This window comes from Apteryx mantelli, chromosome 1 (assembly GCF_036417845.1).
Source record: "Apteryx mantelli isolate bAptMan1 chromosome 1, bAptMan1.hap1, whole genome shotgun sequence".
In the NCBI taxonomy this organism is placed as follows: domain Eukaryota; kingdom Metazoa; phylum Chordata; class Aves; order Apterygiformes; family Apterygidae; genus Apteryx; species Apteryx mantelli.
In genome coordinates this window covers 44,838,915-44,863,587 of record NC_089978.1, presented here as the reverse complement: position 1 = coordinate 44,863,587, position 24,673 = coordinate 44,838,915, and the positions used below count along the sequence as shown (strand labels likewise).

At 36.4% G+C, this 24,673-nt stretch overlaps 1 protein-coding gene across 1 annotated transcript in view; it reads left to right on the top strand.

The window, feature by feature from the left end:
* KLHL1 (kelch like family member 1) overlaps nt 1–24,673 on the top strand; it is a 262,591-nt gene that overhangs the window by 55,546 nt on the left and 182,372 nt on the right. Inside the window, exons 2-3 of the mRNA XM_067289682.1 lie at nt 12,538–12,546; nt 16,471–16,653. Coding sequence (XP_067145783.1) covers nt 12,538–12,546; nt 16,471–16,653 — 192 coding nt within the window. The remainder of the gene's footprint in view (nt 1–12,537; nt 12,547–16,470; nt 16,654–24,673) is intronic.

Genomic DNA, 24,673 nt, shown 5'->3' with positions numbered 1-24,673 from the left:
TGTCTTGTATAAAAACCATAAAGAGAAAGGTCTGAGTTCCCTGGGCTTCTAACAGTTAGCTCTGTGGTTAGAGCACTCACACTGTGGGCTTGATTCCTCCTGCCTCTGCAGGGTAAAATTTTACGTATTTGGTGTCCATTGATTAGTCTGTGGAGTAGAAGGAGGAAAATTTCTCAACCATTTCTTCCCTAATAATTCAAGAATAATTAGGCCAAAGGAAGGAGGGGATACCAAGAATTAACTTTTCTTTAACAGAAAGAAAATCTGACTTCCAGGTTTGGCTATTCTCTTTCGGTCGGACTTTGGATAAAATATATAAAAAAATCTTTAAATCACAAACAGTTACATGGAACTTTTGCTGCAATGATTGCAATAAAAGTTTGTGCTCTTTCTGTTCTATAAGGTAACCACTAATTATATCACATATTGCCCTATAACCCTATGTAACTGTACATAATATTGTGGCTTTGGTTGCAGTTTCTGCACCTACTAATTTTCAAATTAAGGGCAATATTTAAATTGTATGTGTGTCCACATACCTTTTGATCGATACCTTTTGATAGAGATCTATCAAATCACTCATTTCCTATTCTCAGAGTCTATAGATAATATTTGATTTTCCAAATATTGATAGACCAAAACAATATTAATGGCAAGATTTTGTGCTATCATCCATGTGTATGAGAAAGCCATTATACTTTCATATCAAACATCCTATGAAGAATATAGCTTGGGTATATGTAGGGTTAATAAGAGGTGGTTCTTATGCAATGTGTAGGTCTTAAATCGCTTGCTGGCTCAGTTCCCAGGACTGTAGTGATCATCTAGTATAGAAGCTGAATCCATCAAAGTCATCCTAGACAGAATCCACCAAATTGTCAGTCTTAATTGGTGTAGTTGAGATAAGTAAAGAATATATTGCTATCTCAAAGCAATGTGGCAGAATGGTCTATGCTTATGCCTTTCTTTGAGATGTATCTTTCCCAGTGGTTTGCAGATGCAGGCAGGCATGTCAGGACTGTGAAATCTGTGAGCCTTTCCCAAAGACGTGTGACACTCAACAGGTCTGTACCAAACAGCAGAAAGGGATTGTTGCTGAATGCAGTGCAAGCTCCCTGAAGCTTGCCTTGCAACTGGACATTACAGAATCACAGAATCACAGAATGGTTGAGGTTGGAAGGGACCTCTGGAGATCATCTAGTCCAACCCCCCTGCTCAAGCAGGGTCACCTAGAGCATGCTGCACAGGATTGCATTCAGGAGGGTTTTGAATATCTCCAGAGAAGGAGACTCCACAACCTCTCTGGGCAACCTGTTCCAGTGCTCTGTCACCCTCACAGTGAAGAAGTTTTTCCTCATGTTCAGATGGAAGTGCCTGTGTTTCAGTTTGTGCCCGTTGCCTCGTGTCCTGTTGCTCGGCACCACTGAGAAGAGTCTGGCTCCATCTTCTTGACACCCTCCCTTAAGATACTTGTACACGTTGATAAGATCCCCTCTCAGCCTTCTCTTCTCCAAGCTAAACAGGCCCAGCTCTCTCAGCCTTTCCTCATAAGAGAGATGCTCCAGTCCCCTAATCATCTTTGTAGCCCTTCGCTGGACTTGCTCCAGTAGTGCCACATCCCTCTTGTACTGGGGAGCCCAGAACTGGACGCAGTACTCCAGATGTGGCCTCACCAGGGCTGAGTAGAGGGGGAGGATCACCTCCCTCGACCTGCTGGCAACACTCTTCCTGATGCAGCCCAGGATACCATTGGCCTTCTTGGCCACAAGGGCACATTGCTGCCTCATGCTCAACTTGGTGTCCACCAGCACTCCCATGTCCTTCTCCACAGAGCTGCTTTCCAGCAGGTCAACCCCCAACCTGTACTGGTGCATGGGGTTATTCCTCCCCAGGTGCAGGACCCTGCACTTGCCTTTGTTGAACTTCAGGAGGTTCCTCTCCGCCCACCTCTCCAGCCTGTCCAAGTCTCTCTGAATGGCAGCACAGCCCTCTGGTGTATCGGCCACTCCTCCCAGTTTTGTATCATCAGCAAACTTGCTGAGGGTGCACTCTGTCCCTTCATCCAGGTCATTGATGAAGAAGTTGAACAAGACTGGACCCAGTACTGACCCCTGGGGGACACCGCTAGCTACAGGCCTCCAGCTAGACTCTTTGCCGCTGATCACAACCCTCTGAGCTCTGCCATTCAGCCAGTTCTCAATCCACCTCACTGTTCACTCATCTAGCCCACACTTCCTGAGCTTGTCTATGAGGATGTTATGGGAGACAGTGTCAAAAGCCTTGCTGAAGTCAAGGTAGACAACATCCACTGCTCTCCCCTCATCTACCCAGCCAGTCATTCCATCGTAGAAGGCCATCATATTGGTTAGGCATGATTTCCCCTTGGTGAAGCCACGCTGACTACTGATCACCTTCTTGTCCTCCACATGCTTGGAGATGGCCTCCAGGATGAGCTGCTCCACCACCTTTCCAGGGATGGAGGTGAGGCTGACTGGCCTGTAGTTCCCTGGGTCCTCCTTCTTGCCCTTTTTGAAGACTGGGGTGACATTGGCTTTCTTCCCGTCTTCAGGCACCTCTCCTGTTCTCCATGACCTTTCAAAGATGATGCAGAGTGGCCTAGCAATAACGTCCGCCAGCTCCCTCAGCACTTGTGGGTGCATCCCATCGGGGCCCATGGATTTGTGGGTGTCAAGTTTGCTTAAATGATCTCTAACCTGATCCTCCTCCACCAAGGGAAAGTCTTCCTTTCTCCATTGCTTGAAGTATCAGTCATACAGTTCAGAGAGTGCTGCTCTCTGTGTGTGCGTGTTGTTGTTTCCCCCCCCCGGCACACGCATCTAGTGCAGTAGTTAACTGTACCGTAATTTTAAGCTGGGATTTCTAAAGTTGCAGCTTCCCATGTTCTTTGGCATGATTTCCACTGAAGTCACAAGGGGCTTTAAGCTGTGACATGTTACCTATGCTGTAAAACATCAGTGCGCATGCTAAATACAATAGTAATACAATACTTGCTTGTCCTTTTTTGTATGCCATTACTGTCATTTAGATATATGATTCCTGTTTACATAAAGTGCCTACATCATAAATTAAATGCTGGAAACAAGTGCCTCTCAATAAAAGAGAGATCCGCATCCCTGTATATATTTGTGCACACGCTCTGAATGATTAACTATGTCAACTAATTTACTCAGCTTTTCCATACAGATATGGTCATTTGTTATGACAAGGTAGTTACATATGACACTAACATCTCTTTTAAGCATAATGCAGGCCATTCACTCAGAAAATATAGCACTGTTGCAAGGAAGGAAGCAAAATCAATTTTAAAGAAAGACATTAGTGGGGGTCACATAGCATGCGAGCATGCCCCTTACAGGGAGAGCTACCTATAAGGGAGCTTCCTCTCTATAGCATATTGTATGTTGTTTGCTTCATAAAACTTTGTGTGTACCATCTTGAATTTCTGTATTTATAAAATTATCATTTAGGTGGAAGTATGTGAATAAATAATGGACAGCGATAAAAGCATGAGTTGTTTTATATGCATAACTTCTGAAATAAAATACTATCTCATGTCAGCTCCTTGTTAACTTCATTCTGAAACCAACCTCTTTAATTACTCTACCTCTGGCAGTATGTAAATCAAAGTCAGTTCCCAATTCTGCTCTTTTATGTTTTTATCATATATCTGTATAGTATTTATTATTTTAATGATAAAACTCAGAAATTCAAGTCAATACAATACAGTTGCATTTATTGTTTTTTTTTCATAATCTGAAATGATAAAGCTGTCAGCAAATGTTATTTTGTCCAGCCTGTAAAAATCAGTAAGGCCCTGTTATCAAACAGTTTGACTTCTAATTATGAACCTTTCACCTTGTATATATTCTCTTTAATCAACTATTTGACTTAAAATCACACTCACTGAAATGGTGAGTCTTGCCCATGACTAAGTAAATTTGAACTGCAGGAAACTGTAAAAAATAAAATCAGTGAATAATGGTTATTTTACAGGAATTATTCTGAAATGCTCAGCAGAGTTTCTTATTTATTAAATGAACCAAAGATAGTTATACCTATCAACATTCATTTTAATACTACTATTTTTTATCTGTTAAATAGTTTTCACCATCCATCAAAAGAACAGTTCCTGAAAAACATGCTTTCAATTATAATTAGCCTCACCAGAAGTTTATTTTCATTTCTGAGGAGCAGATCTGGTACCAGACATATGACCCAAATCTCTTTCTAGTATCTGGAAGGGTAGTCTAGCCAGCTGCTCACATACCTTTTTTCCTCTACAAAGGCTACTAAGACAGACCATGCATAACAATATCCATTCATCCTTATCTTCAGGCTCAAACTCAATCCACTTTTATAGCTGAGTTATAAAGTGTCAACACACTGGTAAAAGGTTGCATTGGGGGATAAGAGAATTATTTCAACTTTACAGGAGAACTATTTTAGTATTTTAGTAACTAGTTTAGTTATGTCTGAGCTCTTAAGAAATTCAGAAAGGCTTAGGGCAGATCACTACCTGGAATGAGCCGTTTTAGCCACTTGGCATCAAGGAAGCTGTGACAGTCTGTACTGTGTGAGAACTGTCCCCCTGAGTTTGTTTTGCTGGTGCTGCTCAGCTGATGATGCACTGTGGTACAAAATATGATGCCATAACTTTCTGAAGTTGTTAAGAAGGGGAAAGGAATCACCTGTCTCTCACTCCCATTACTGCATCCATTTTTCAGATTCCTCCTACACCTATCTGCTTATTGCTGCTTCTCAACCAGATGAATGAGTAATCATGAACACTTAACATATGCAAGAAGACAGGAAAGTATATCTCCAGCCTATCACATCAGACCAGCAGTATTAGCCTCATATATAACAGTCTTTACGCTTTGTCTCAAACTTTCCAGCAAGTAACTCCCACCTCAGATTCCACAGCAGGGACAAAGTTGTCTCTCATCCAACTTACATGTAGCTGGTGGCTTTGCATTCCAGGCACATGTACCTCACGAATTTTGTCTTTTGCTACATTAATTAATTGATAGGAGCAATGGAACTAGAGCACTTCTTTTGAAGGAAAGGTTGTAAATTATTACGATGAAATAAAAGAACAATAATAAAATGCATACAGTTGCATGTGGTTTAAGAATGATGAAGAAAGGATATAACTTTGGTATTTTATTTTAGAAATGGAAGGACTCGGCTTCTGTAGAGGAGTAGAGTTTAGGCTAAAACTGCAATTTTAAAATTTTAACTGAGTCATAATCTTTTTCATTCAAATTTTGACTGGTAGAAATGCAATATCATATATACTAGAAAATGTTTAACCAAAATATGAAAAAATATTTTATAATGAACTTCTTTCCTCTTATTAAAGCAGATGTTCCCCTGCTACAATACCAGTTGATTAATTAAAGTATGAATGTACTGTGAATGTATTACCAATGCTTGGCCCATATGTTAGGATTTCTTGTTTTTTATATTTGGCTGCCTTAAGAGGTTTGTAAGACCATAAATCAATAATTCTATTTTTCTGAAGTAAAGGGAAGCAAGCTGTCTGGCAAATATAAGGAATTTAACTTGTGCAGTGGTGCAGATTTATTTATTTATTATTTCTTCTTGAAGTCAAAATCTTCATTAACTGAAAATGAATTGTGGATGAGGGCAGTGATTTTGGTGGGGCTGGGGAGGGAGGAGCAATGAATGCATACTTGAAGAAGTAGTAGTCTTACATGTGGTCTGAGGTAACTCTAATTCCTTGTGGTAGAGGTTTTGTCTACTTTTCTTATAATGAAAGGAGAAAGAGAGGAGAAATGCAGAGTGGCTAAGCCATACTCTAATGAAGGAGGTTCCCTTGGGTCTTGAGCTAAAAAAAGAGGAGAAAAACTACTGTTTGTAACTTAAGAAAAAGTGATTGTGCTTCTCAGTTGTTCTTCAATTGCATATGTATTTAAAAATCGAGGTCTCCTGTGACATCTTTTCTGTTTTCTTCTTTCAAGAAGAATGATTTGCCTCCTTTCAGACAAGTTATTTGTTGTGTAGATTTATATGCAGATTGCACCTGTTTCCTGGGCTTTATACTTTTAAGGTCTCTGTTTCCAGTATCTCTCAAGATTTACAAAATAAATTCAGACAGTGAGATCCAACATGATAAAAAGCTCCTCTAGAAATGTGAATAGAAAAAAACCCCCAAAACTATGTATTACAGAAATTATACCAATAAGTTTCCAAGTCATTAAATATGCCTGTGTGTAGCTAGGTGAACTATAGGTTCATTTACGTTCATTATCAGGTTTCTCAAGAACAAGTGGAACAAACTACTCCCTCTGCGTGGGCATGTAAAACTGAAAAAGCAGTGGATGCACTGTTAGCTGTGTGGGGGAGAAAGCCATCTAGCAGATAGTCAGCATCTTTTCTCTACTGTTGCATGGCAAGACTATTTAGAGGCAGAATAGGTCAAAGACATGAAAAAAAGCTTAATTGGTGCAGGAAATATGAGGGCTGTTAACAAGATACTTGTGTCAGTGGTTTGTATCTGTACAATTAGTTCTATAGCTGTCAGGCTCCTGGTGTTGGCTGGGATGAAGAACCTTAAAAAGTCATCTGAGTTCCTCAGATCTCCTTCAAAAGTTTGTTATGGATTTACATAAGTGACAGGAACTTGAAGTAGAGTTTATAAAAGGATCATCTTTATGCTGAAATGAGTTTCAGGAAGGAAAATGAGACCGATTTTCAGTACGAAAGAATTTTCTGCAATGATATACTGCAACAAATTATTATGTTTGGACTTGAAGAAAAGAAACAGTAAGAGGTCTTAATTGCATTTCACAGACACGTAATAAAATATCATATAGATTTGGAAAAGAACCAGTTCAAGGGTTTTTTTGTTTTTTTTTTTAATTTAGAAAAAGATAGTAACCTGTGAAAATGAAGGAAGATTAATGAAAAGAAAAGTCAAATCTTCTTCGATTGATGGTGGTTGTGCAGAACACACACAAAATATTCAGTGCCTCAGGTACTGCGAGGTAGCTCAGCTGTCAGGAGAAAAAGTGTTTTGTTTTCTTTTATCTATCACTTAGTAGTCATGATTTGGTGATTTTGAATTTGTTAAGGGGAAAAAAACCCAAAATGTTGTAATGTTGAATGGTGAAGGGTATGTGGTCTCTTTCTCCCTTTTGTAAAGGTTCTCAGGCCACTAGAACTTCTTTCTTTGCTCTTACCCTATCCCAGTCAGGCCTCTTACTATGGACTGAGATTTTCCAGTCTGCACTTAATGCATAATTATGTTGGGAAAAGGAGTGAGAGGAGAGATGAGAAAGCAAGGAGCAAGGAAAAATTAGTTGGAGGAAGAAAAAAGGATTTTTTTTTTTCCATTGGTAGAAGGAAAGGAGCAATTGTTCTGGCATTCTGTCCAGTTTAAAGTGTGTATGTATGGGGTTGGGGACCTTCACTGTATGTGAGCGGATGCATTGCTCTTCCACAGATCGCGGCAGACTTGGACTGTGAAAAAGCAACCTGAAGGGCTGAGGTGGAAGGATGGTCTATAATCCCTTCAGGCTGCAGGCTGTAAGGTGCACAAAATGGTAGGAGTGCCTCTGGGGGTCCTTACCTTGCAGTCAGTCTCCTGCTTGCAAGCACCCATGCTTAACCCGAGCCCTTAAGTAGTTCAGAAGCCAGCTAAAGATTTTATGTGATTTAGATCTTCAGAATAAGATGGGCATCAAAGAAGCAGAAAAGAGACACCAACTGTTATGATGCGAGAAGATAGCTTCATCCTAATAATAGCTGCTTCCCTTGGAGGGGGGGGATGGGGGTGGAGGAGGAGAGGAGTGCTGGCCTATCCTGGGTGGAAGCTGGCCAAGAATATGATAGATACCAAATACTCAGCTGGTGTCTGGGCTTCCTAATCCGGAAGGCACTTCTAACTCACATAGTTAAAATGGTATTTATGGGTCAGTGTATTGGTAAGATGTCCCACTTATGTCCTTCCCAGCGTAGAATATCTAGACCAGGTTAAAGCCCTTGCAACCTTAAGGACATCATCAAAACTAATCATAGCATTCAAATTAGAGAGTGACACTTCAAACCTAGGTCAGCTAGCCATAATTGGAGAAGGAAGTTAAGGAGAGGAATCTGGTACAAGGAAAAACTGAAACTCTAGCAGGAAAATCATTTGCAGTTTAAAAGAACTGACACTTAACTGAATTGACTTTTCTCATGTATATTATATGATAATTTTTCCATTATAATGGCACCACTGTTTCCTTTTGATATTTTTTATTACCACTTTGTCTCCTTTTTCTTCTTTTCTTTTCTTTCTGAATAGCATCTCAATTCAAACAAAATCATTAACCTTTTGCATGGCTATGAATATGAGCTGCTTGTGGACATTACTGAAAGTGTTTTTATATCAAGGTCACTTATAAATACTTATAAATATAATATAATATAATATAATATCAACACTTATAATATAAATTATAACCTTTGTTTTAACCTTGTCAAATGATAGTGTTTCAATATTGCATGTTTCCACCTATAGAAAAAAAAATCCTTATAATTGATACTTGTAGTAATTATGAATTTTAACTGTTTAAATAAACAAGCAGTTCTTATTTGCTGACAGAGAGGATTTGAAGAAAAATCACCTCTAAAATATCAGCCATTAATTATCAAAATCTAAAAGAATGCATGAACTCCTTATACAAATAAAGTCCAGTGTCTTGAGAGCTATTAAAATGAGATCTGACATTCTTATATTAAAAAACCTTAAAAGAACAATGTGAATAAATTAATATATGAAACACCAAGTATAGTCACTTCTGCAAACTTTCTGTTTTACTGAAGGAATGACTGGGAATTTTGCATAACTTAAGCAAGACACTTGCTAACAAATCCTTTGATTGGAGGGGTATATGAAATGGTATTCTGTCAATAGTAGCACCATTGCTGTCTGGGCTAGCTTTCATTTTACCTCTCAGAATAGCTACTGTAGGGGGTAAAGGTTCCCATTAGTATCACAGGCCTAGCACTTTTCTAGGAAATGTCTGTATTGGAATACTGTATTGTATTAAGTCTTCACAAGAATGTGATTTATAAAATTTTTCATAAGTGGATATAATTAAAAAAAAGCTTTCAATAAAAGATGAAGGTTTTGTTATGCTGTTTAGGACAATTTATAACCTTTGTTTCAACCTTGTCAAATGATAGCATTGCAATATTGCATGTTTCCACCTATAGAAAAAAAAAATATATCCTCTCTGTCTCAATACAGAAGAGAATCAAAATTTTAAATATTTACATTTCCTGCAAAAGATATTTTATGTTATTTTAATGTTTATTTTTTCCAAAATTTGACTATCAGTCATGGCAATCTCACATTGCAGAACTCATTTAATTGCTCATCAGTGAAAAAAATATTTAATTTGTTGGGAGCTGGGAATACTAGAGGGAGAAGCTGAAAGCATAATTGATAGAAGAAAATAAGGTAGAAAATGTGTGGGGAGGAAATGGAAGTACTGGTGAGGGATAAGCAAAAACTTATTTTTAAGACTGGATATAAATGAGAAGAAAGAGGAGAAAGAGGAAAAGTCTGAAGTTCTTGTTCAGAATACTGTAGAAGATAAATGGTGGGAACCCAAGATGAGGGATAGAGGATTTATTGAACATAATACTAAAAAAAAAAAAAAAAATCCATTGCTTCTGTTCACAGGACAAACTTGTTTCATTAATAACAATAATAAACTTCTGTAAAAATGGGGGAAGACTGAAGGGAGGATGAAAGGATTGCCATGAATTTAACTGAATTCAGTAAGCAATTTCAAAAAAGAAAGTCAAGATTTTTTTGAAAAATCCTGTAAATTTTCTGTAACTATTTTTTTCAAAAAAAACAAAAAAAAATGGATTGAATAACTCAGAATAAAATATTTTAGGAGGGAATTAATTCTTTACTTTTGTTAGATTCTCTCCAATGATGTTAGAGAGAACCTATGCTCATGGCTTAGACTGAATACCTAACTTCTAATGGGCATTAGATAAGAAAAAATCCATCTTAAATGAAAGTATTTTGATGTGAAACAAAACAAAAGTCTTGCTTTATGTTTTATTAGTAACCTGGAAAAAATCTCAGCCTGAACAAACTCTCCCTTTTCTAACCCTACTCCCATTTTTTTTCAGTCCAGCTACTAAACAAGAAAATATTTTTTTCTTCATAGTAATAGTGTTCAGTATATCACGGTGGTCCCTTCATGTTGAAGGGGGAAGAATGCAATCTCTTCAAGGAGGGGGAGAGGAGGGGGAAGTTGCCCTTCTTGTGTTTTAAAAAGACTGTTCAAACAATTTGTCTGAGATTACATGACAAACTGCTAGCTATTATTGCTATAATCTCATGCCACTGCCTTGCCTAGAAATCCATTCTCCCTTCTGTCATTTCACCTTTTATATAACTTAATTATAGCTTCTTTGTAAATTGCCAGAAGTATGGTAGGTATTTTACTGAGAAATGTGAAGGTAAATCAAAGCTGTGCATGAAAGGTCAAAGGTTCTTGTTAACAGAAGATGAATATCACAAAAAATAAAAGGGAAATGGAGAGTATTAAGTAGTGTAGATGAATGACAGTCATTTAAGAACTTCTATTAATGTAATAACATTAAAAACATTATTTTTGTTGGTCTTTTCTAATGTCATTTTTAGTATTTCATTTTCTAGTACCCAGTATTTACTATTTGCCCCAGGTGAGAAGGATGTTAATCTATGGAAAAGATTCATTTTTATTTTGGTTATTAAAGCTGGTAATATTCCTAAGATGTTCTGTGCACGGATACACAAAACAACAGTGGAACCATGCATATTTTTAGTAGGCACACAGATGCCCTAGTGATTGAATTTCACCTTATGGGTTCCAGGGAATAAGTTATATTACAAGTAGTTTGACCCCCAAATTAGCTTCTAGAGGAATCAACACTTTAAATTATATATTATGCAGATTTATCTGTAGAACAAGAACAGTGAATTTATCATATGCACTGAACTGTGTTTAAAAATATTTATTTTTTATATAGAAGAGGAATTTTTGAGTAAATAATTATTCATCTTTGAGCTTAATTGGTGAGATTAAAAAGTCCTATTTGATATTCTGAATACTTTTTATTTGGCCCTTCTACATAACTCTGTCCTTCATGAAGGAAACACATAATAATCTTATACTATGGGTAGCACCCTCAGTTATGGATATAATTGCTGGTAGCAGACTGAAAAGCTTACCTTTTTATCACAAACAGAACATCAGTCCTACTGTTGCTCTAAGAAGAGGTATAAAAGCTTTGTAGAACTTGCTCTGTTGTGTTTTTGCCAGTGATCACTGATGAAAGTTGTGGCTTTTGACAGTACATCTTAGTTTGGAAACTGCGGTACTGCAAATTATTGAATACTAAGTGCTCAATAAGCAATTTTTAGAGGACAAATAGTTTGAAGACTTTTTTCACTCAAACTTAATGGAATCTTTCTTATATGCTTTTGCTAAATAGCAAAATAATAACTTTTTAATTGAAAAACTGGATGTATTTTTCTTCTAAATTATTGACTAGAGGTATTTGCCCAGTAGTATATGCTAATTTCTAAATATAAGCCTCTGTTTACATAGTAAATGTAGTACAGTATAGTTTCAAGTCTTATAAAGTTTTTCACCTGTCGTTTCCAAGTTCTTTTTTTTCCTTTTGAAACTTATTCAGGATATAGTTTAACTACAGATGTAGGTAACTGTAGAAAATTGCTGTTTTCAAACCTTTGTAGCTTTACTACTTTCCAGAGAAGAAAAACACAGGTGCTTAACCCAGAGAGGTTGCAGAGTCTCTTTCCTTGGAGATATTCAAAAGACGTCTGGACATGATCCTGTGTAGCGTGCTCTAGGTGACCCTGCTTGAGCAGGGGGGTTGGACCAGATGATCGCCTGAGGTCCCTTCCAACCTCAACCATTCTGTGATTCTGTGATACTGTAAGGGAGGTCCCTTTTTTTCCTAACATTTTCCCATTAACTTTCTCTCAGCATTATCGTAAGCTAAGTGTTTTTATTTCTTTATTCTTTACGTCATCGTTTATTCATGTGCAATGTGAGTGAGCAATAATCAAATGAGTGGCATGTTCTTATAATCACTGTCTATAAGAATGAACAACTGTACAAGATACAGGTGGAAGGTGGACCAGGTATCTACGCAATAACACCAAGGTACTAACTGGTACTTAATCAACATGTTTTCTGAGGATTAAACTGTGTCCTACTTGAATAAATCTAATCTCAAAGGTCTGAAAGATTGTTCAGTATGACCAGCCCCCAGGAGACCTTTGGCAGAGCGCCTTTTCCTTCTTATTTAATTACAGTAGGGGAGCATCGGTAAACCCATTTCTCTCTCTGTAAAAAGAGTTTAGGGCATTGGTCCTGAAGCATGGTGTTTGGAATAGGTTGAGAAGCACCTCCTGTTTGGAAGATGCCTCTTTAGATCAGACAAAATTTTAGGATTTTATTGATGTTTAAGGGAGCATCGGTTTGCATTCTTTTCTTTCAAAGAAGCAAGACCTGATTACAGATGACATTACTGTTCAATTCAAAATCATTTTTCACGGAAAAGGAGAGCACTGTGGAGTCAGACATGCTACATCCTCAGAGTTAAGCTTTGCTTTCCATTTATATTCTTTAAGTTCCATAAGGCTTGAAGGTTGAATTTCCTCATTAACACTTTCACACTGTTCTTTAAACCATTTCTCTTTTGAGGACAGCATGCTGAGCATGTGGTCCCAAACTCTGAAGATTATTCTGGGGTGTGTGTGTTTGTTTTTTTTTCCCTGTCTGTTCTATTTTATGTATGTGATCTGTTTTGCCATTTCATAAAAAAGAAAAAAGAAAAAAGAAACTATTGATCATTTCCAATGTTTATAATTTTTGTGACACTTTTAGTCTTCTATCCTTTGTAATATCACCCTTCAGTAGCATTGTCATAAACTTGTAAAAAGTTTGGTCTTCTTATTTCTTTATTAGTAACTAAATTGTTTAAATATAGAAAGTATTCTAGAGTGAACAACTCCTGCACATTTGAAATTCCCACAGTAAGTTCAGGTTTTGCTCTTGCCAACTAAGAGAGGTTATGGATAAAGCCCATCTGCAGTCTGTCTTGTTCACTGATTACGGAATAGTTACTCTATCCATTTTTGAGGCATGCAGGTACAAAAAAAGGGTTTTGAAAGATAGATTCAGGGACCCTTGAGATGTATTTCTGCTGGACTTCCTGCAGAATGCAATCCAGAAGTGTCTCATTGCCTGTGTGGTTCAGGTTGCCTGCATCAAAACAACAACAACAACAACAACAAAAATGCAAACAGGATTTTTTTTAAATTGTTCATAATTACCTATACATGCATTTAATAAACTGGTACAAAATAACTGTTATTTGCTGGCTGAAGCTCTTTAACTAATTCCTGTGTTAACAAGCTGCTGGCTGTATTTAAAGTATTGATTGTGCAAACAGAGCGCTTCCAATGAAAAAGATAAATTCTGAAAAGGATAAGTAGCGGACTTTCTATCTCCACTTGCTCAGAAATTAAATAAAAGGTAAATAAAAGCTGATTACATGCTAATTTTCAGGATTATTTGCTGGGCCTTCAGGGTCTGTTTTGAGTAGGCATTTGTTAAGTGTTAAATATACTGATGAGTTTGATGGTGGAAAGCATTGTTTATAAATGGCCAGCAGGAAAAAGAACAGAGTTTGTGGCAAATACAGTCAGTAGTGGTACAAGAACAAAATAACCTCGTCTCACCTCAGCTGTGTAAGCTGTATAAATTCAGTCAGAAAACTTCCACTTTTTTGACCTAAAGAGAGCAGCATGTTTTGAATAATCAAGAAAAGACATGTTTAGTACCTTACCTGGTTAAATGTAAACTGGCTTAGAATCTAAACCCTAAATTATGATATAACAAACAATATGAACCCATTCAGACCCGCTCATTCCTGTTATTTTCCTTTCTCCGAATTGCTGCTATTGTCACTTCTAAATTCCCTGGAGGAAGTGAAAAAATACGTCTGTTTTTCCCTGCCAATCTTGTTTATTAGGCACCACTTTCTCTCCTGTAAATTACTTGCCGTTCTAATTCTTCAGCAATAAAACTGAAGAAGTCTGTATGGGGCTACAATAAAACTGAGAGTAGAAAAAAAAAAAGAGAGAGAGAAGATGAAATCTCTCCCCACTATCCATACAAGTGAGCTTAGCTCCATCATTACAGTTTTATGCAAAAGCATTTCTTGATCATTTAGAAATATATGAAAATAAGCATGGATTTCTGCTCAACATGGTTGGCACACCTGAAAGGGCAGGAACACAGAAGAAGATTATGTCACCTGTAGAATAAATATATTTGTTTTATTCTTTATGAAGAGTTTGTATGAGATATTTAGCTTTAACTACTTGTATGAATTAAAAAAAAAAAAAAGAGTATAACAGAATGAAGGAAGTGTTGCTCTCTAAATTACTGATTGATAATTGTTTCTATTGTGGAACTATGGTTAATAAAGTTTTGCCAATCCAATTAGCTATAGTATCTCAGTTTCTACCCAGTATAAATGGTTCAGGCTAACATATATTGTAACATTAATAACATAGAAATTGCATAACATTAATAACATAGAAATTGCAGTACTGAGTTATTTAAAACAGCTGATGATTTCTCAGGTTCCTATTTAGTTCTATTCAAGTGAAGTTAATGTGGGTCATAATTTTACAGAGATCCAACTCAGTTACCTTTTTACCTCCCCCCTAATCTATACTGTGCTATATGCAGGTATTAAATTACTAGAATGAGTTTCCTTTTAAAAATTATCTGCAGGCCATCCTTATTATGCAGACTTCCAACCTGGCATCCACTGGCAGGCTGCCACTTCAAAGGAATGCTGGGAAACCTAGGAGTTACTGGGGCAGGAAGATGGATCAGGCTTCCTCCTTTCCCCAGTGACTCTCCTACAATAATTGTAGCAGAGTACTTGGAACAAATTTGGACAAAAACTAATCCAAAAATAAATCATTGGTCTATGGCAAATACTATTTTTTTAACAATATTACAGTCTACCAAGGCACAGTCGAAACACTAAAGACTTTTTTTTTCTTTTTTAATATACCTGTATTTCATTATAATAGCTGATTTTTAATTATCTTTATGCCCTCTTCAAATGTTTCCAGGACCAGAAATGCAGATTGTGTTATCCTACAGATCTGTTAATATCATTCTTAGAATATGGTTCCCACTGATTTGAAAGCATATCTAATGAAACTGCTTTATTATTATTGTAAATTATCAAATTTTCGCATGATCTCCTTAACACTTCTTTTTCAATAGAATACATATAAGCTGATTTGAGTTAACTGATAATGTCATTTGATATGCTGGCCTTAAAATATGTCCTTTAATACTCTGATGATCTTCTATTGATTTAATAAGCTGTTTTGTATATATCTAGTTGAGGGAAATAACCTGATCAGCTTGATCATGTATGAAATGCTTCATTTTCAGGACCACAAGATATGCAAAAAACTAGAGCTTTCATTTGAAACAATCTCATCACATATTTGTAAAAGAAGAGGGTATTGTCTGTGTCATAGATTATTTGGAAGCACACAGTTTCCCCAAGGGCTAGTGCTTGCTGGCACATTTTCTTATTTTAGTAAAGATTTTGAACCAAAAATGCTGTACTAAATAAGTTTGAACTAAGAAAATATGGCTGCATAACGAAAAAAAAAATCACATTTTTCTCCCATTTCTATATGCTTTTTTTCTTATTTTTGAAATTGCAGACATCATAGTAGACTAAATTCACTTTGTATTAATTAGTTTTGGTTAAAATGCAAGTCTGTAGTTTATTATTGCAGAAATATTCCCAGTTCATTGACAGTTAAGTTGATTAGTTTTATTTCTTTCCCATGTGGTATAGAATGAATGTGAATTTTGAAGAAGTGAACTAGAGTAGGTGCTCTTAGAATCAGTGGAAAGATAGGATTGCTTTTTCCATTATTCCTTTGTTTTGCATGTGCATATGATGAAACAATTACAGAAATAAATGGTTTGTTTAATTCTGTAAAATAATTTTGCTCTAAAATGCTCAAAAAGGTGAAAAGCCCAATCATTCATAATAAAAGCATAGCTATACAATTAGCATTAGCATGAATATACTGAATTTGTTTATTGCTAGTATTTATAGGGTTAATAACTCTTTATCAAAGATGAAAGAATTACTTCTGTCTCTGCACTGAAAGAGTGCTTCAGTGCTAAAGACTTACAGCTTTAGTTGTTCCTTCCAGTGCAGATTTTCAAGATTTTTCCATCTGGAACTTCTAGGGAGGAGACTAGGGGAAGGATGCATTGATTACTGTCATCAGCTTCTAGAAGTCACATGTTATCAACACGTCATTTCTTTTGTGGTTTGCAGACTGTCAGCAGCCAGCCACCCCTTGTCCCCTCCCTGTGACATGGATTCGAGTAGCTCTGAGGAGTTCTACCAGGCTGTTCATCATGCCGAGCAAACCTTCAGGAAGATGGAGAGCTACCTGAAGCAACAGCAGCTCTGCGACGTTATCCTGATTGTGGGGAATCGCAAGATACCTGCGCATAGGTAGGACATAAACATATGGTATTGAAACTATGACATAAATGTTTTGCATCTGCTTATTTCTTGAACAGTGCTTTCTGTGGTCCCTTATGACTGCTTTGTACTTGCTATCAGCACCACAAAGGTAACTGGCTGCATACTTTTAAGGAAGGACCTTTAAAGTTGGGCTTTTTTTAGACAGATTTTAATAGTTTAGGTAGCACTCAACTAGTAAACTTTCTACTGTGAGTGTGCCAAAACATTGTCTCTGTTGTAGTGCTGTAATGTTCATCTGTGAATGAAATGGAATTTCTGAAATGGGGTGCTGTACAGCTACAGTGAACACAGCATCATGTTTAGCTCATGGTCATGTCATGCTGATGAGTCCCTCCTATGGAGTCTCTCAGACCAAAATACACTTAGAGTAAAATAATACTGAACACTGACTTCCCAAGAACCGTTATTTTGAATGAGCTGAAAAATATCATAATTACTTTTAATGGTAATTATGACTATAAGAAATATAATGTCATTAGCATTTGTAAAATTCTATAAGGTGATATGGTATTAAAGCAGCCAGTATAAATGGAACCATGCCTGTGTTTGGATTATCATTAGAGCTTAGAATACTCATTTTGCATTGAGATCTTGATCTTAATTGTAGCCTTTGACTTAATGGATGTAAATGAAAATCCAGTCCTAGAGTGTCCACTAAAATACACAGAATGCTTTTGAGATTCAGGTTAGAGAACAAGTCCCTGTGCATTTGAACTATGTATAAGGCTGCAAACTGAGAATGGCCTGTTCTCTGCCTGTGCCCTGGTTTCTCTGCTGAGGCATTATATCCAGGAAAAGGCTAGGGTTACCCCAGCAGGAAAGCCTAAACACAGTCAGTGTATTTCTGTGTTCATAAATTAGCTTTCTGGTGTAGAGGAGTACTGTAAGGTCATCTGTGTAATTTTGACCTCACAAAGTTCTTTCTGCCCCAAGTGAAGACAGGCGCAGAAACTATTCTTTTTGCTGTTGTACAGAAAGATTGCATATTAGATATTCCAGCTTTCATAATATGAAAAAGATGCATGGAATATGCAAGACTGAGAAGTCAAAGCCATTGTTAAAATAAGAAAAAGTAAACATAGGCAAGAAACATCATCAAAGTGTTTAAATTATCCTAATAATTATAGTAAGTGAGAAAATAACTCCAATTAACAAGCAATAACATCAAGATGGACCTAGATAGTTTGCAGCACATATGAGACAGAAGCATAAAGTCTGCTTAGTTTCAGGTCAGTAGCTGCAATAAACATAGGAAACTTCCTCCTCTTCCTTTGGCCTTTTTTTGTCTTAAGACTCTGTTCCTACTCTCACTTCTTCTAAGAGCTATCACTTTCACTCTTCCTTTCTCACCTTGATAAACTCTGATTCCCCGAAGACAGCAAAGTCCCTAATATTTTCTGCCTACCAAGTTAACAACTGACTCTATTCCTGTGCTCCAGTGTTTTGCCCTGTATAACATATTATGCGGCTGATACTCTATGCATCCCTGGCAATTGCAATGTGATGCCATTTTTATATAAATCATCAAGATCTTTCCCTTATGGTTATAACAAGTACAAAGAGAATAGTACTAAACTTTAGTCTTTCAGTCCTTCTGCATTTACTGGATTCCACAGCTGCAAAATTTGCCTTAAGATGTTGTCCATCCAGAAGAAAACTGGAGTGGTAAAGACCTTTTACTATCCTAAGGACTTCTAAACTATGTCCAATTTAACATCCCTATACATTACTAAAATCAAAGCAGTAGAACTCTGTAGAAAGAATGGGAAATGGGTTTTTCTTTCCTGAGTTATTTGGTCCATTTTTGCCTTTCAGATTTTCAGACACAAATGAGGTGAAAAAAAAATGTTATGCAGTGCCTGAATTTACATCCTTAAACTGGACTGAAAAAATACATATTGGATGCATACAAATATTACACATTTGATGTTGTTTGCCATATTTAATATGGATTATTTAAAATAAACCACTACATTTTTATGGGTATAAATATTTTGGTAGACTGCATAGTTTGGAGGGAAGGTGAAGAGAAAACTGTCACTGTATGTTCTTTTTATTAGTTTAGCTCCTTCTCCCCACAATTTTCAAGACAGCTGTTCGTATTTGTATTACAGCTTGCCAGTAGTAAATTTAATTTCACATTTGTCATTTCAATTCTATAGCATATCTAAATCCTTCTGGAGCTGGAAAAATACCTTAATAAGGAGAAGATTGACCATGAAATAATAACCAAAACCTTATTTAGATTTTGTAATAAAGCTTCAGACATCTTTCCATTTGATATTTTACTTCTCTGTGATCTGCAGTCAAAGGATCAAATCTCAAAGAACTGGCAAAACAACTGTTGAATGATGTAGAATTGAAAAGATTGTTTTGAATAGACTGAAATTTTGTCTGACAAGACAAAATGTGGTGAAGGGTGTTTGTTTCTTTGCAGTGTTTGCTCTATGTTTTGTTAGACAGGTGTGGATGAGCAGCAGGAAAGAAGGCTTCTGGTTTAATCTTGCTTGTTTAATCCTAGAATATAATTTAAGTCGAAAGAGACCTTCTGGAGTCTGATTCAACTGTCCCCGCTCAAAGTAAAGTCAATTACAAAGTTAGATTCAGTTCCAAGGTTAGATCAGGTGTTCAGGGTCATACCCACTTAGGTTTAGATATCTGCATGTATGGAGTTTCCACAACTCCTCTTGGCAACCTGTTCCAATTTTTGATCATCCTCACTGTCCTTGATGACTGTACACATGGCTTGTAGAAAGATCTGCTCCATAATTTCCGGAGTCTTAGGTCAGGCTGACTAGTCTTTAGTTCATCAGATCTTTTTCCTTGCCCTTCTCAAGGACTGATATGAACATTTGTCTTTCCCCACTCTTCAGAAACCTCCCCCAATTGTTATGACCTTTCAAAGACGATAGCAAGTGGTGTTTCAGTGATGCCGGGCAGCTCTCTCAGACACTCCTCTTTGCATGCATCCTATCTGGTCCCATGGACTTGTGTATATCCAATTTGCTTAAAGTGCTCCCTACCTACGTCTTCCTCTATTGCAGGTAATATTTTATCACCCCACTGATGCTGTCACTAGGCACAGGCACCTGGAAGGCCTGAAAGTGGACCTTGCTAAAAAGTGGCTGAGACAAAGAAGGCATTAAGTAGCTTCGCCTTTTGTGAGTCCTTTGTCACTAGGTCCCTGTTTCACTGACCACTGGACAAAAGTTTTCCCGAGTCTTCCTTTTGCTGCCAATATAACTATAGAAACGCTTCTTTCCCCTCACATTTCTTTCCTGCTTCGTTTGCATCTGAGCTTTGGCTTTCCTAATTCCCTTTCTACGTGTTTGGGTAAAGTCTCTATATTTCCACCAGATAGCCCATACCTGCATCCACCTTCTGTGTACTTCCTTTCTGCATTTTAGCTCAGTCACGAGTCACTTCTGACATGCAGGGTTGTAATTTAATATTCATTTTACTAACTCCTCTCAGGATCTACCATCTTGAACTCTGTCATCTCATGGTCACTGCAGACAGGTTTGCCATCAGCTTTCACATTGCTCTCCCCTCCCCCCGCCCCCAATTTTTCCATTTTTTGTGAGCAGCAGAGTGCCTCCTCTAGTTAACTTTTATGCAAAGTAGGCTAGATAACATTTATTTTATATTCTTAAGAACATATAAAGAACCTGCTTGAGGGGGATATGTAATCAGTATTTGCGGAGTTTATAAATTCAGCAAGTTTATGAGAGGTAGAACTTATACATTCCATATATAAGGTCTATAAAATCTTATCCCAAATGAAATGAACCCTTATCAACAAAAATCCACTTAAAATTGTTTTATTTTGGTCAATTTAAAACATAGTGTAGTCCATAGTTTATACTGACTGTGTTACAGATTAATAAAATACAATTAATAAAAAACAAACACTCAAAATTATTGATTAAAAATCATGTATTTTCACATATTTTCTCTGCTTTTTAATGGAATAATTTAAGCAAATATACTATTTATACACTACAATATACAAAGTACAATTAACAAAGCACTTTTAAAAAAGCAATTCAAAACTTTCTACATTTATTCTAAACAATTACTATGGTGAATTTAACAATAACAAGGATGAAAGGGATATTTTTCTTCATTTTCCTCTGACTTAGAAAAAATCTAAACAAAATAGTAGTACAAAAACATGCATGAAAAATATTTTATGTAATATTATAAAACATCAATGTTTCTATTTCTTTAAACATAAAAATTCAGTTAAAGAAATGCAAGTATATTGCATCAAATTAAATGAAAGACAGAAGAAGTGGATTTTCTGCCATTGGTTCTTGTGCTTCTTCTTTCCAGTCAAAACACCTCCAAACTTTATAATCTCTCTACCATTTCAGGTTTCATTCCTTAGGGTATTTGCCCTTTCTTGCCTCTTCTCCAATCACCTGTCTTGATCATGTCCATTAGATGATTTTTCAAATGACTTTTTTTTCACTAGAGAAGAAGCTATTACCATGCTATAAAATCTCCAAAACCTGATACTTTTATAGGAAGTATGCCAAGCAAGCTCTGGCCATAGCCTGAATGCTGCCAAGGTGATTGCTGTTATTATTTTTTATTTTGGTTCTTTTTACATTCATACTTCTCACAAAAAGGGGGAAAAGATCAGATTAGAAGGTAGATCATAAAACATAATCAGGGAGCTCTACTTCCCCGCTTGGAGGCACAATGCCAAACTCTTGATCTTGTTACAACTACTTTTCACTGTTCTGGTGACTCAAACAGCTTTAAAATTATAACGTGCTTAAGCTTTTTCTTGGCTCTGGAACATAGTGGTTGTTTAATCTAATCCTCCAGGTTAGCAATATAATCTTTCAAATGAAGGAACAGCAAGAGGAAGTACAAACCACCCAAGTATTATAATGATCAACAAGCAACCAAAAAGGATACTGAGAAAGTAGGAAGACCTCTCTAACAGGCATTTCAGAAGAGTAAAGTAGTTGACACTTAAATAAAGGTTTAAAAGGTAAAAGAGCAAAACTCAATTTTTCTTACACTAAATAAATAATTACTATAATATGCAGAGATAACAATCAGCTGTAAAAAAAAAGTAATGTACCTTAAAGAAAGAAAAATGCTAAAATAGTAATTTCCCTTTAGTAGCTAATTTTCATTCTCTTCAGTTAAGCTGTTGGACTATTAACAGTCTCTCCTCATTTTAAAATATTATTAGTAACATGGACTTTGTAGTTTCTCTGTTCACTCTGGTGATGTGTGTTATATATGGTTCTCTCATTTTTTTTACCTTTCATTTAGAATATAAGCTCTTCAAGACAAGAAACATGCATTGTACCTTTATAGTGTCTGGAACAAAAGGAACTTAGGCACCGCACTAAAAAAAAAAGGAGGGGGGAGAGAAAGAGAAGAGGGGAGACAGAGAGAGACAAGGAGAGAGAGAGAGATATTGAGAGAGAGATTTACTTCCTCCATCCATGTTATGTCAGCCAAATGCAATTGTATCGAGATGTCTGAGATTGCTGCTAGTAGAGGTCAGCAGAATATAGTGAAAGCAATGTATTTGAAACACAAAAGCACTGGGAAGTAAATGTTATTTCAAACCGTAGTGACATAGTCAAAGCATCAAGGTAAAAGAGAAAATTCTTAATCAAGCAATAATCCCACGGGTCAATACTAAATTAAAAATACAATTTTATCACAAATAATTTGTGGTTTTGAGAGAAGGTAAATTACTTGAATGCATTGCTTTTAAATGCTATACTTTAAATGCTGTAGTCTGTAGCTGCTGAATAAGCTTCACAAATACTGAAACCCGCCCCCCCAAACAACTAAAATCAATATGAAGGATAGGCAGACCTTTAGGATTTGCATTGGAGAGTTCATTAAAACCTGCAGTCAGGATTGCGTAAATGTTATGGCCAACTCTAAACTCAGACTGATGTTTAAGACATGTTAGAATTTGACTAGGAACAGTGCACACAGCAATACAGGAACTCAATATTAGAGGAAAAAGTAAGTGTTATAAGCATAGAATTTACTTATTAATTAAAACAAAAGGCTCCTATATAACAGAGGTTGAATGTTCAATAAAAAACAGAAAAATCCTGTAAAAAATATAGGAGGAGACTTACATCCTGAAATTGCAATTCTGGCTTTTATTGCACTTGGTTAAACAGTAAGAACTCAAGATTTTGAATGAGAAGAAACCAAGAACTCTCGATTTCTTTTATACTGTAAAGTATAGCTGAGTTTATTGTGAGAAAGCTGCGTTCTTTATTTTCTGTTTTCACTTATTATCAAAGAAACATAGGCTTTTGAGTTCTTCCTGATGTTCAAGACAAGGGCTGAAGCTCATATTGTGGATGAAAAGGTAGCACAGAAAGAATATGAGAAAATTATAGCTTACATATAAAACTAAGAAATATTTTAATATAGTTGCTGAAAGTTTTCCATAGCATTTGGGTGAAAAGTCAAAACTTGTTTGCCACAGAAAATTTAATTTTTTCCTCCGATATACTGAAATAAATTCAACTGAACTTTTCTGACTACTCAGGTACGAAATAGTGCAGCTTTCATATGCTATCATCCTGATCAGTTTACTAAACTTTTACTGAACAGACCATAATTGATGTTCCTTTTTTTTCAGCTCTTTAAGGAGAGAGGCCCTCTCTTTAGACACATTTTGAGTGCTCCTATAGAAAGGTGAAGTTTAGGAAGAAAAAAGTAGCATTAAAATATGCAAAGGGAGAGACAGAAAGTGAAAACTCATAGAAAAAATAATGGAGAAAGTTGAGCTGAAAGGAGAGATGGAGAGATAAAGAACCAGGCAGAGAATGAAAGATAGTATAAAGGCAGGGGATGAAAGAGGCAGAAAGCACAATATACAGTGCAAAGATTCAGCTGACTCTCTTGCATTAGTCAGTGACAGATGTTCATGGAAAGAATACAATATAAGCAGAACAAAATTATCTTGTCCTATGTACACTCCCAGATTTCTGTAATTAAGGTTTTAGGAACTTTCTGAGTCAAATACTGCATCTAGACTGTAGTGTTTAACACAACCAATTGCTGATGAGTTTAAAAACAAATTATTTAAACAATGTGTTTGGGACAGAAGAAAGCAAAAAAATCCTGCTATCGGGAGGCAGTGGCCAGGCAATTTAGGTAAGCATACAATATTCACCTTGATAGATAACTTTTGATACTTTTTTTTTTTTTAAGGAAATGGTAGTCAAAGAATATTCCCTGATACTGAGAAAGGTATTAATACTTTCAAAGGACTTTTTATGACCTCCATTCTGAACTCTCTTGTTTTTTATTTGTGCATTTTCCAGACATAAAAAATCTTAAGTTCACACAACTGAGACTTTTTTTTTTTTTTTTTGGACATGTTGCTCCTGCCAATAGATTACTGTGATATTGACCACATAGACATTTTAAAGATTTTGCACATGCAGAAATATGCCTTGAGTTTTGAAGGTAATTTCTGAGAATGTAAAGTTGGTTCTTAAGCTGAATTTTGATTTCAATATGGCCATGCGTCTAATCTCATTGTAATCAATGGAGAACTATAGCTTATATTACCTAAACACCTGTGGATGACACTAACTGAGATGCCCTTAAGTATCCTCACACATTGTTATGAAGTTGGTCCATAAGGTACAAGATCTGCAAAGCCCTTCTGGAGAGGTGTTTGGAGGCCAAGTGGCATCTCAGGCACCTGTGTTTGACAACTAAATCGATCCTGTAGTCTGGAGCCTGGAGAGACAACCAAATTTGGATGTCTCCTTCAAGATTAACTGAATAGTACTGTAGGCTCCTTCAGCAGAATCAGCTAGAACTCAGTAATGTGGAAGGAGGTGGAAAAGACAAAATGGGACAGAATCCATTTTTTATTTTCATCAAATATTGAAAGCCATTTTCTTTAGCAGAAAGTGTTATAGGAAGAGGGAAAATTATTTGTTCATAAACTAGATGTCATATGACTAGT